The 14,393-nt window shown below is 36.4% G+C and overlaps 1 protein-coding gene across 8 annotated transcripts in view; it reads right to left on the bottom strand.

The window, feature by feature from the left end:
• Positions 1-350: 350 nt before the first annotated feature.
• ADGRG6 (adhesion G protein-coupled receptor G6) overlaps positions 351-14,393 on the bottom strand; it is a 147,213-nt gene continuing 133,170 nt past the window's right edge. For 7 of the 8 annotated variants that reach the window (XM_075597108.1, XM_075597111.1, XM_075597110.1 and 4 more), the window contains 8 exons: positions 13,356-13,465; positions 11,115-11,242; positions 10,726-10,994; positions 10,177-10,285; positions 9,773-10,056; positions 8,134-8,235; positions 6,777-6,935; positions 351-3,102 (listed from right to left, as the gene is read on the bottom strand). In XM_075597108.1, coding sequence (XP_075453223.1) covers positions 2,924-3,102; positions 6,777-6,935; positions 8,134-8,235; positions 9,773-10,056; positions 10,177-10,285; positions 10,726-10,994; positions 11,115-11,242; positions 13,356-13,465 — 1,340 coding nt within the window. In that variant the 3' untranslated portion in view covers positions 351-2,923. Of the gene's footprint in view, positions 3,103-5,238; positions 5,286-6,776; positions 6,936-8,133; positions 8,236-9,772; positions 10,057-10,176; positions 10,286-10,725; positions 10,995-11,114; positions 11,243-13,355; positions 13,466-14,393 lie in introns of all 8 variants that reach the window. The other variant, XM_075597112.1, reaches the window with a different exon arrangement.

Genomic DNA, 14,393 nt, shown 5'->3' with positions numbered 1-14,393 from the left:
TGTATTTATTTGCATTGATAGACCACGGCAGGATCAACTCCTATGGATGGTCCCTGTGGGACTGAAGCATTGAGCATTTCATACCTTTTCAATGTAAATAATTGCAATTATTTTTACAATGTATATAAATGTTGCTCATATGGTGCCTGCGTTTTGAGTTATGAATTATAGTAAGGGCTCATCTTTGAATACTTGGCTTCCTTAGCTCGGTACAAAAATGTACATAAGTAATAAAAGTTGACCGACATTTTTCTGCAAATATGCCTCTTCATCGAGTAAAATATTGCGATTGAAAAAAATGAATAAGCAATATTACTAAATATGCACATGCAAAGAAAACACAAGATAAATGAAAGAAATTCATATTTATTTAAAAATTAGATTTTCTGTTTAAAACAAGCTATTATCATAACATCAGTTGCTCTAAGTTCCATTGACTAATAGTTCACACAGTCATTTTACTTGTTACAGTGAAAGGCACAGGTGGTATAAATTGTTCCACCAACTCTACATAACATCATTGAATATCTCACGAGGCCCCTTTCCACCACAATGTGATATGAGGATAGGATGAAAGCAGACATTGTGAAGCTCAGAGAAACAGCCACATTTTGACACATTCAACCAAACAAATAAATAAATATGTACAAGGCAGGCCATGTCAAAGACAGCAGATGCATAACTGCGGAAACATTGAAACAGTTTGGTCGTGAAAGGTTAAAAATCATGATACTGTACAGTGAGGAATTAATACACAATACACAGCGTTGAGAAGCTGGAGATTAACTGCCGAGCATTGACATGGAAGGCCCACCACGGTGAGAAGCTGAAAATCAAATCATTGGCTTTAAAAAAAGATTAAAATTCTACTACATGGTAGTAAAAACAAAAAAAAACTATACGACTACTTTTACAAACTTTGCAACATATACAGGTACGCAGACTGTATGTTAATCTGAAGGACACATTGGAACAATGATTCCACTCTTTAATAAGCACTCTTAGAATTCATTCTTCGCTGTGAGTTGTCTTCCCTTTTGGTATACTTTTCATGTGGAGTAACGATATACTCTATGGCAGGTCTCTTACATTACGTTATGGTTACCATACAGCACTGAGGCATGATTGTGCAAGGGTTTTTGTATATGTCCAAGATAAGTTTAAATTTTTAGAAACTTTATCGGTCACGGCACAAATTGCATTAATTAGTTGTGTTTCTTCTTGGTGGATCAAAATTAAAATATACTTACGGGTATTACTGAACACTCAATGATCATATAAACAGGCCCCTTGGTCTCTGCATGTCTTAAATTCAATGACCTTGTCACCAAGTTCAATTTTAGGATCTAGAAAACTGTCTTCTTTGATCCTTGTTTAATGTTAGGGAGCTCAAAGGGAGAAGATTAATCAAGCTTTGATGTGGGGTAATGCACCCTGATCCACTGTTAATTGCCATTGACATAAATTAGATCATTAGTTTTTTACACTCAACTGTCAAAAAGCAGTAGGCTAAAATAGTTGCCATAAAACGCAAGTATCAGCGTGCTATACTGAAATACTGTATTCATCATACCCAACAAATGCAATCAAACATGAAAAGTGGAGAAAAAAGCATCTCACACATTTAGGTATACATTATGAAATATCAGCAAGCTTTTGTGATATATTCTTACATTTTTACTTTAGAGCTGATCACTGCAGTTTGGGATCTGCTGCTCCAGTCTTACTGCTGTCAATGAATGAAACGGAGAGTGCTGGTGGATTTATTATACATTTCTCTACACAAATGATGTCCCTGAAGGATTTTGTGTGTTTAGGGGTTAGTCACAGTAGTTGCTACAGGTACAGTATGTACAGTATATAGCACTGTTTGTAGCTTTGGAGTTGCTATTCCATTTGCTTGTTTTCTTCTTGCTTTGCAAGTTGCCAAACTTATTAGGTGCTGGATTTATCAACAATGTCCATTTTCAAATATGTCATTACTGTATTTGTAGATTATAGGTATACATACCATTATATGACTATGGTCTTAAATAGGTACAGCATCAGAAACTGCAAATAATCCATTCTATTCCCTTTACATGCTTTTGTAAACCACATTTCTGCGCTGCTAAACAGGGCTTTCTGTATTCTCTTATTGATTATTAGATTAAGTTTCTAAATACATATCAGTTTCCTAAATTCACCATAAAATGTATTGCAAAAAAATCTTTAGGGCAGTTTCATAGGGTGAGTGTGGAAATCTGAAGCACAGCATTAACTCCATGAAATAACAAAAAAAAAGAAGCAGGAAGCCTGCTGATTCCTGATTGTCGTCCTTTTCAACAGCTATAAAACATTAGTACAGATGTCTGTGAAAAGTTCAGTAACGACACTGAATATCTGAAAAGAGTAATTCACTTTATAGACGTCCGGATTTAAGTGTATTGGCTCAAGACAATTCCCATTTTCTGGATTATCTGTAGTTAAAAGCATATGATTGGTTTATGGTCCTAACTGATTTTGATGTACCAGCATAAAACAGAGAGGCGTTTAAGTCTTTTTTTTTTTTTTTTTATAAATATCATACACGGGTTCAGCAACATGTGCTCCATAAGAAGCCAAGGAATATGTTATTTTTGGTTCTCCTTCTTTGTATGCAGGTATATTGCCCAGCAGACCAAGTCTATTCTGAAAGACAAAGTTGTCTGCTCCACCGACATTCTATTTCTTTGCCATCCTTCTAGTGGGATACTGAAAAGTGTCTGGACATATTTCAGTCTTTTTAGAGGAAATCAGAAGATAACCCAATCCAAGAACACTGGCTTTCCATTTCCTAGTATCAAATTTCTTTTCTTGTTCCCTTTCAGTCTCTATCTTAGGTTTTCTTCACGAAGCAGCAACTGTTTCCATTTTTCTGGATTGCTGCAGGGTTCCTTGGGGACTAGAACTTTGTGCTGTGGCTGAAGGAATCTGACATGATGATGTTTTTGTAGAAGTTGTCAGAATGCGAGTTACAGTAACCCTTGACCTTGTCAATAACATGATGAACTGGAAGAATTGATGTCTGTTCACCGTCCACCGGGGTAAATTTGACCGAAGGTCTGTCACCAAAAATATAACCTGTAAAAGTTAAATAAACAAGAAACTGCTAAGTATGTCTGTATTAATTACTGCTATTTCTTTATCAGACCTTCTGAGTAAGCAGCATGCACTTTTGTGTAATTTAGAGACACATCAGGAACGTTTGATCATTCATTAGGTGTTTGACGTGCAATAAAGACGTATTGCAAATGCTTTGAGGTTTCTGATATTACATTATTTGATTTAAAAAAAGAGACAGAACATGAAACATAGACAGAGCTCAGTGCACATCCAGTGAAACTTATACACGGTACAGTGCCTAAATATATATGTATAGATATCTATTACATAAAATGGTCTTTTAGTTTAACATTTTGGCCAAAGTGTTGTAAGCCCCTGAGCCACTACACGGCAGACCACATCTCAAGGGTCCCTAACACTAATATAAATTCTTAATAACCTGTGCATTACCAGGAAGAATGATTTAGACAATTTTATTTAATAGATATCTATACATATATATTTAGGCACTGTACTGTGTATAAGTTTCACTGGATGTGCACTGAGCTCTGTCTGTGTTTCATGTTCTGTCTCTGGTTTTAAATATATATTGCCATGCTCAGTAGCACTCCTCTGTGACACTTATATGCTTATATATATGTTGTGGTTATTTTGGGGGTTCAATATGAGCTTGTAGGTGTCCTGTATGTATTACATTATTTGAGAAAGAACTATATATAGTCCTTTTATGGATGGATTTTGCAGAGTCTAAAATCTGGGAGAGGAGTAACAAAAATTGTATTTCTGAAATTTATATAAATATATCTGTTACATCTTATAAGATTTTTTTTCCATTCTTATGTTGTCCCAAACAAATATATCATGCCATACAAAGAAATAAGCAAAGAGTATATTAATTAATGAATTTCTTACTTGCTCAGTTTTGTCACAAATAAGTGGCACTGATGCTCTAAGAATGGCCAAAATTGCATATCAATGGCAGTCGCTGTGTATAAATGTAAACTTTACAATCAGTGCATGTTTCTAAAAGTCAAACACCATTTCCTTTATTAAAAAAAAAAAAAATATATATATATATATATATATATATATATATATATATATATATATATATATATATATATACTATTAGGTAGACATCAGATTGTGCATATAGGAACAGGAAGCAACCCAGATTGGTTCGTGGAGGAAAAGACATAGGCAGCATGAGGAATGCATCAGAGGGAAACTCTTACAAGCATATGATTATAGAGAATCATAGTAAAATAGGTTCTGTTCTTTCAAAAATTGCATCAGGGTCACTGTTCTCTTACTTCACTAGCCCATGCTCTTCTACTGGTACAGATAAAGTACATAAAAAAAAGACTGCCATTGCAATTAAAAATATTTAAACTGAATCAAACATCCATGATTAAATTCACAGTGGCCAGCACGTGAGAGTTTAGTGTAGTGTGAATAAGTAATCAGGCGTTATTAGCTAATTTTCGTGCTCATTTCCATGTTTGCCGTTAAACTGAACTCATACAGTCAAATGTGTTATTTCATGTGATAACAAGTTACCGAAATACCCGGTAAAAATAAAAATAAAATGTCTTCTTTAAAGAAGTTTAGTGAATTCAGGCTAAAGTCTTACAAACCAAACTATGCAGAAATGAGGTCACACTCATCAATATTTCTAAGCATATTTGCATTATACAGTACATTGGATTTGTCTGTAATGAAACAGCATACACAATAGCTAGAAGTCTGTTCCTGTTCAACATCATTCTTTAAGAAGTGAAGCCCTGGTCTTCTATCAATATAACATGATATATTTATCATTCACATTGTATCTGCTATTCATTTGGCTGTAATTAATATTAGGTAAGACAGTCTTTATAATAATGAGTGTGCCTGTGAAGCTATTTGACATCCCTGCCATGTTATTTTATCAAGAAGAATCAAGATCACCCTTGATGCAATACAGAATGAAAAGCAAATGTAAACCTTTATCACCACAGCAATGAGAATCGATGGCATAAGGTGTAGGAGCAGAATGAGCAGAATTTCTGATTAGATCAAAGTCTGTTTGTCTCCCTTGTATGACTTCATGCAAGAGCACCCAACCCATTTGCTGAAAGGCCATGCATTCCACAAACCTTACAGGAACATTACCTGGATGACTCCACCTCTGCTTAAGGAATGCTCTTAGAAGCCATTATCTATACCATAAACATATGAACGCCTGGGTCAATTGTGGGAGTAACAGACAGGTGAACAATATCTACTGTATCACAAAGTGTATTGTATACGATAGATGGAATTCACTAAGCTTCTGAATTGCCCTGCTAGCTGACCTTTTCTGTTTCATTAAAACATATTTTCATTGAAATTTCCTACTGTTGAGCTACACATTACTCCTCCAAACTGCTCAAGTGAGTGAGAAAATAGCAAAGTCATATATGATATCCTGAACAGCCTAAGATATTTCTATTTTTTTTGAATGGTGAGGGGAGATTACAACATCCTGCCTTAATACGTCCTTGGAGTCATCCTCCATTTTAGGAGCAAAGCTTTAGGCAGTCCAGATTTTTAAAAATAACGCAACCATTTAAAGATAACAGCACTGGGATTTGGTAGCAACTGTGATAGAGAGATGCTAAACCAGTTTGAAAATGGGAACAAGAAAATAGTGCAGCATATTTTTTTTAGCAGTGAAGAAGTTTACTAAATTCCATCGAAAGCAAACTGAAATCAATAAAAAAATTAAAATAACAATAATAAATATATAATATAATTTATATAATATATATAAAAACGGCCTATTAACTGTATTGGGTAATATGAAAACCAACTGTAGGGCAGACGGTTATTCTAACACAAACCAGTGGCAATCGCCAAAAAGACTCAGGTACATGCTGGGTACATGCTGGGTCGTGTTTAAGGCAAGTTTAAGGCATTTCTGCATTGACTAATGGCCCATCAGATTAACAGCGGGGGTCCCTGGCAGTCCCATTCAAAATGAATGGGACTGCCAGGGACCCCTGCTGTGTTAATCCGATGGGTCATTAGTCAATGCAGAAATGCCTTAAACTTGCCTTAAACTAGCCAGGTTACACCCAGTATGTACCCAGCATGTAACCGGGCTAGTTTAAGGCAAGCCTTAGAATAATCGTTGTCTCATCTGTAAGTTAACATTGTTTCTTTTTATGTTCTGAAGACAGATATGATTACATGGAAATGTATATTAAGGCCGGGCACTTTCAGAGGTGTTTTGGTACTAAAAAAAAAATTGTGCTTTGGTTTTAGTTTTGCCAGAACTTGACTTTTGATTTTGCATTTATAAAACAATGGTGGAAATTTGGTCAAATAATTTTAACCTTTGATCTTTTTGCAAAAATTTTGTAGGTATTTTCAAAAAGTTCATTCGGCCTCTTTAAAAAAATAAATAAACACAAAGCCTTTCTCGGGCGTTTGCTAGAATTTTGCTCTGATTCGCAAGCTCTTTCAAAACTCCACTTAGAACTCGAACTTTGCTTGGATTTAGAACCCGCAATTGTGCCCATCTCTAATATCAACTCTGAAAAATGGAACAAAATGTCTGGTAAACAAGTAGTTACCAGTAATTCCCATGACTTTTCTAAGCTAAATGTCATCTTTTGTTGTAGCTTCGAGTCAAGAAAAATTATAAAGGGTGAGGCTCTGTGGCTTACCTGTGCTGCTGCTGTTCCTTTTAAAGAATGGGTTAGAGCTGGATTTAGATTTAGATGTCCAGTAAGTAGAGTTTGAGCCTATGGAGCTGGAGGAAAGGGATTTCCCAAGATTATCTGAGCTGACCTTCTTTGTATTGTTAGTTGCAGTTTTACTCCAGTCTGGAAAAGAAAATTAAACGAAGGCCACTCTGTTACAGAAGAAAAAGAAATATTCCCACGAGAAAGAGAACCATGATAATTATTTAAAAAAAAGAAAGCTTAATATTTATTTTTGATTGATGGATAGAAGTTATGCAAGGCTCGAGGCAAAGCTGGCTCTAATCTTACAAAACAGAAATATGCACACACCAATTATGTTTGGCGAAAGAAATTATATTATGGACAATATTTGCTATTCCATAAAATACCTCCTGATGGCGAATTAGCTATCAAATGTTTAGAAACATGTAATTTTTTTTAATTGGTAAAGAATATACAGTACGCCAGGAGTCATCAAAGTGTGATGCGTCTATAGCACCCGATCTGGTGGTAACTGCCACGATTTTAATGGCAGTAACTACCAGATTGGGTGCAATATCCCATATTGAGCTGTCCTGACTCCTTGCTGACTTTCAATATGTGACTTTTCATGTCTTCTATACATATAATTTCTTACAGAAATTTGACACTTTACAGTACATAATCATGAAAATGATCTGTACAATAGAGGACTGCAATTTTCAAAAGTTTAATAACTAGATTTGTCCTAATACTTTTCAATATAATTAGATTTAGTATAGACATTTGTTTTGTGTCTTTGACTCTTAAGAACTAAACTGCACAGGGACTCACAGTGTTAATCTGAATTTAAGATTGTTTTTCCTAAAGTATAAATGTACTGTAGGGTTTATCAGGTACAACACTGGCACAGACTTACAAACTATAAGGCACCTTCATTTGAATGGACAGTGAGGTATCCTACGCCCTATTGTAGTAGTTAAATACATATTGCTGAATTTGTCTTGGCAACCCAAACGAAAGCATATAGCAATTGCTCTAATGTGTCCCCTCAAATTAGAACAAATGCAATAATACATCATTACATAACAAAACTAAGAAATAAAGTATTTTATTTTCTGTTAAGCTAATATCTGCTGCATGAAATATTATTTCATGGGAAGTTATTATAATGAAGTAGATATTAGCTGACGCCAATTTTTTCTTTGCAAGTCCTGAGGCCTTCCCATTACACTATACAGCTTGCAAAACAATTTCAGAGCGCTGTTAATTATATTGTTCATTGTTGCTACATGTGCATACAAGAGGCTACAGAAAAACATTATTCTTTTTTTCAATCTCCAATTAACTGAAATATTACCTGAGTTATCAGCTAGTCGAAGTTTTCCGCAGCAGAGATGTCTCCTCCATTGTTTTTGTACATTTTCTTTCATTGCACAGTGGAAAACAAATATAAATAAACCTGTAACGAATATATGTTTGTGTTGAATGAAAAATGCCACTGCATGTTCATGCCTTTATCAAGTATCCTCTGTACTTAAAATGGGTAGGATCAATGCAAATAATAAAAAACACATTTGAAAAAAAATTCTGTTAAGCTAAACAATATCTACAAGAAAAAAGTGCAAACAAATGTTCCCACTAATGTCACCTCTTGTGTTGCACAGGAAAAGCAATAAGGAAGTAGTAAGTATTTCACTGCGCCCGAAACAGTGGTAAAGTAAATATACATCTGAGCTCTGGCAGTAGAGGGTTCCAGACCACTGAAACTGCCCACAAGGCCATGGTGCCGTACCCTTAGCATGGAGAGGCATACACCCTCCCCCTGCCACCCTCCCTCTGCCACCCTCCCTCCCCCCGTGGTGGACCTGAGATCATAGACAGTATCCCTCTGCGGCTTCAAACGAGACTGCAGATAGGCAGGCTCTTGACCTTGCACGGTTTTAAAGGTCATTACAGCCAACGTGAACCGAACCCCGAAGATCACTGGAAGCCAGTGCAGATCAAAGTGAGAAACATGTCTCAAATAAACCAGGCCAGGGAGGAGGTACTCTAGAAATGGTCAACAGTGGGGGTGATACTATAACATTTGCTGGCAGCATGGTGAATAAAGTGCAGTTCATACTTTAAAGAGTTCAATGTATATAGAAAGTGGGTGCTCCAGAGACGGTGATATCTTCACGCAATAACATCAAACATAATCCAAATATGGTGCTCATGCATGAGACTCTAATATGGAGTGGGTATATGATAAAGTGTGATATGTGAGTGACCAGTCAATAATCAATATAACTTCTCCTGAAGGAAACAATCAATAATGCTATATATCACCTTGATGCAACCTCATTGGAGGAAATATAACACATATTGGTACTCATCCATGTCCATAAATCACATTAAAATATCTTGAAAAGATCTTACCCACTCCTTGAGTCTTGGAGAGTCCATAATGGCGTGCCAGCCGCTGATGCAGAAGTTCAGACATAGAAAAAAAAAGAGGAAAGCAGCGCACTGCCAGGGAGTCAGGTGGTATAAAGAAAAAAATCTATTTATTCAGCAAGGAGTACTCCTTGATAAAGGACATTCGTGTCTGAAACGCGTAGGAGGGATTTCACCTCCTTTGGGTGATGTTTTGTACTTGTGCTGAATAAATAGAATTTTTTCTTTATACCACCTGACTCCCTGGCATTGCGCTTCTTTCCTGTTTTTCTCTACTACAGTTCATTCTTTAGACTCACTTTATCATTTCTCAAAATCTCGTCCAAACTATACTGAGGCAGGGAACATCTACTGTATGGTGCAAAGTTAACATGCAATGAGGCTGTCGTCCTCGTGTTAGTGAACTTCTGAGCTCTATTTAAATGAATAGAAGTCAGAGCTTCCCTCATCTGAATGGAACCCAGAACTTCACTAATATGGAATATGGCTTTACAGCATGTATTGAAAAGCGGCATATATGGATCAAGTCAGTGGAGGATAACATTCCAAACTCTTTATACCTTGCAGTGAGTTGAAAATAGTAAACAGGTACATGAAGGGGAGGTTCAGGGGGCCCCAGGCAAAAAAGGCGAAGCCCCAGGTCATTCCTAGAAGGAAGGTCAGGCTGACAACACTGCGCAGGTTCCGCAGGACCTCTTCTCGGACGCTGCGATTGGTCCTCTTTCCATTCCTTCCACAGATCTGCACCATCACCACAATGAACATGGCTACGTTCATCAGGAACATGATTACAAAGTAGGCGACGCAGGTCACATAGAAAACAATTTTATCATTTATCCAGCAGCTGGGGGGAAAAAGGTTACCATTGTTACGAAGGCTTATATTCACACAAGACATTGAACTTTTATACAGTTTCAAAAATCTTACATAAGATAATACATATTCAAACATTTTCATTACTTACAATTCATCACCTCCATTCCCCTGAGTATCTTTGCCATACACGCTTTTCCCGTATGCACTTTTTTTATATGTACTCGCAAGGACAATTGCAACCACTACGGCGGGTAAACCTACAATACAAATAAACCATACAAATCATATTTACCTTCATACATCCTTTCTGGCGAAAAAAATGGTTAAACAAATAGGTCAAAGGTAACATATTGTGTACAGTATAACAAATAAATTGAGAATGATTAAAAATGAGAAAACACGTATGGAGTAATGTATATAAAGTGAAAGGAGAAGTTTGTTTTGAAGCATTACTCCATTTTCTGAAAGGGTAACATTTAAAAACCAGCTTCACAAAATAAAAATGATGTTGAAACTACTGTACTGACATGTCTCAAAAGTTTCACATTATTTTTAAACAAACACAGATAGTTTAAAATAGCTTTGGGAGTAGACGGCTGAATTTTGCCTAATAGGCTTATTATTATTATTTCAGCAAACCGATTTGCCAGACAATGTAGTTAGAAGAAAATGTAACACACTACAAAGATAAACTTACCCCAGCCAATGATGCAAAATTTTAATATGTATCTCCGGATATATGTGTTGAAAACTTTGACCAGTGCAATATACATGTGTACAGCCTCCAGTCCCATCCATGTGAACGTAGCTAGAAGAAAGAAATGGAGCAAGGCAGCCACTGCTATGCAGAGCCCTTCAATGTCAAAGGATGCAAGCCAGCCGTCCAAGAGGAAGACAAGGTTGAGGAAGAGCAGGGCTGTGCTCAGGTTCATTAAAATTTTCGAAGGGTAATCACGTCTTATTTTTCTAAAAGTGAAAAAAAAAATGCAGCATTTTAAGTGTCGTCATACAAACTGTCAGCAGTCAACCAACTCCAGGAAGCAAAGGAATAAACCAATCCAGGCAACGCGGAAATAAAATACGTACTCAAATGCAATGTATGTCAGAAGTGTGGCCGCTGTACAAATGGCAGATATTCCACAGCCAATGTATGTTATAAAGGTGAGGATTTGGGAATTTTTCTGGTCAATTTGTTGCGAGGTTCCTTGCAGGTCCTGCAAACAGTAAAGTACAACTTTTAGATCTGTGGTCCCATAATACAGTTATTTTGCCACGAAACACATGCTGCAACCACACCAATGAAAGACCATAGCTTATATATAGTACAATGCAACATACTGTAATACAATGCAATACAATATGATATGATATAATGTAATATAAAATCTAATTATGCAATATATGTATTAGCATCAACGTTACATGTAATGCAGTCATATTATTATACTGTAAATGGCCCGCATTTAGTAAACATAACTTTAAAAAAAGACCTAAAGTATTATGCATTTTAAATAAATGCCTGTAAAGGAAGAGAGACTTTGAGCAGTACATATGACTTTTTTTTATTATTATTGTAATGGTACTGTTATTTGTAAGAAGTTGCTTGTGGTTAGGGAAATGGGATATCAAAGATCACGTCCTGTGCAAAGGCATGTTGATGAGGATATCTTTATCTTTAACTTTATCTTCTTGTGCCCAATTTTCATATGCTAGCACAGTTATTGGAAAACAAGTTTGTTAATGTAGCTACTCACTCACCCTAACAAATGTGAAAATGACAATAAAAACGTTGTACAGAACTGCAGCAAATGGTGGGCATAGATATAACGATCATGTAGGATATGAACAATAGTTTTTATTCAAACTAGGATTTGGTTCTTGCATAAGCCACTTCATGCACATACTGTATGCACATTTCAGATATAAAATTATGCAGATTTTTGGCTGACTGTGTATGCGATTATTTAGCTCCTTCACAGAAGATAATCCATGCTTTTGTTTCTAACGTAAACCCCATCACTTGGACTTTGGAGCTATAGAGCCTGTAGAAGCCACCTGGAATTTCCTTTACACTGCATCTCTTTGCATTGTATATTCATTCTACTTAATTATTAACTACATTAGCATTAAAAACTACTGGGCATAAAAGGTCTCAGGTAATTAATCAAAGTATTGAACTGATGTATGTAATTGCATCTTGCAAATTATTGTACAACTGACTATATATGTGCGAGATTCAAAATGTGATGGACTTGCTACCCCATCGCCCCCCTTCCCCCCTTTTTATTTTCTGTGCCCCTTTTCCAAAACAAACTTTTTAATATAATAAAAGTAATTAAAACTACTTGGCATACAGGCTTCTAAACGTGGTTGTGCAGCACTGAAGATGTATTTTCAATACAAAAATTGCATAATTATAAAGTGATTGTGAACTGGGTTCTTCTTAGCACATCTGCTTAAATACACTCCATCCATGCAGCTCCAGGGATAAGCTGATAGGAAAAGAGACCAGTGGAAGCCAGGGTGAATGAGGAGTATCTGAAGACGTTGAAAGAGAGTAGCGATGCAGAGTGGAATGTACAAACCAATAGCAAAAAAAAAACATCTGGCTTGAAGCTGATAAGATACAGACAACTCATGGGGAAGAGAGTGGAGATGGAGATATTGAGAATCCAAGTAGCAGGTACATGTGTTCAACTCTCTTAAGCCTAATGTTAATTCTTTGTTATATCTTGCTATTTATTGACCTATGAGTTAGTTGCTCTACTTTCACATATTAATGTACAATGGTGTTATAAGTGCTGTTATCAGAAAACAGACACACGGACAAATAGCAAGTTAGTGCATCTCCATGCACCAATGTTTGGAGTTTGGATGTTGTCTGTGGTGCACATACAGTACCGTATGTAAATGATATATAATAATTAACTTCAAGTATGCACCACTTTTGTGCACCAGAGGAGCGTCACAATTGTCTGCCCAAGTTTTTCTTGCCGTAAAAAGACAAAAAGTAGACGCAGACAATTCCGTGCACATTCATACATACTGTATCAACATGACACACTGTACAAAAAATGAGCATGAATGTCGACATGCCAACATATTCCGCTAATGATTTTAAGTGACTTACATGCTTTATGGTTTCATCTTATCTCTTCTTTTCAATGAAAAATTCATATTCATCACTACATGCACTTTAAAACTTGTGACCATGTACAAAATCACGACATACAGATACAGGTATAGTTTAGAGTGTTGCAGCCAACATGGTTCAGAGGTTTCCATTTGCCTGAAAACTCTTGATGTAAAGGGGTATTTCTCGCTTACCATCAGGATACCAAAGTGGGTGAGGTGATTGCATAGGCAGACGGTCTCATCAGCATTGGATTCATTTTCCAGCACTGTGCAGCCTGATGGGTTCCAACCCCCACTGCCATCTGAGGGAAATGTAAAATTGGATGACTAATAGTCACTAGAAATGCAGCTATGGCTGTCAACACGTCCTAGGTTTCTTAGTCTGATAGTTCATATGCTGCACTGTAAGGAGGTATTGAGTATTACTGCACATTTCCAACCATCTCAAATCTTCCAGGAGACAGACATTACCAAAATAATTTTTAATTCCCATCAATAATTACTACAATTGCCTATCTAATGCTATTTCTAATGCTCTAAACTATGTTCAACACATCAACAGATACAGATCAATCACAGTATGTTGCGAGTAAGGACTCTCTTATTGATTATTACTGAGCTTTTGGGGCTGGAGGTTTATAAAGACACTCAGCACCAGTGTCTAATGAAGAATGGGGATTTTCAAATGGGCAATATTTTTTTCTTAAACATGACCTGGTGTTTTACAAACTTCCTTGTAGAAAAAGAGATCGCGCAATGTAGTGTCAATAATATATGTGATATGTAATTATTTCAATGTGTTAATGAGTTTAGAGATGATTGCAAAACATGACACAATACAAACCGGACATCTTCGGCAGATCACAAGCATGAGTACCCATTCTATTTTTCATAGGACCAATCTAGATGCCACCATCTGGGACTGATATCAGGAGGGGCAGTATTCAGTTTTAAGAGTGGTGAACAGCTTGACCTCACAATCACAGCTCCAGTAGGCTTTGTGCATGGACCTTACACATACACACTAAAAAGGTACTAATGCTGTGCCAAAGCAGGGACTGATTGAGCCACATGTGCTGAAGCAGGGATATCCTGAAAACTTGACCTGTTGGGAGGGCTTGACGACTGGAGTTGAGCACCCCTGGTCTAGAGGTGCTTACTGTACATGTCAGTAATACATCCAAACATAAATACTTGATATTACTAAAGAAAACCTAAACTTAACATTTA

The sequence above is a fragment of the Ascaphus truei genome, chromosome 4 (assembly GCF_040206685.1).
Source record: "Ascaphus truei isolate aAscTru1 chromosome 4, aAscTru1.hap1, whole genome shotgun sequence".
NCBI lineage: Eukaryota > Metazoa > Chordata > Amphibia > Anura > Ascaphidae > Ascaphus > Ascaphus truei.
This window is presented reverse-complemented; position numbering and strand designations above follow the sequence as displayed.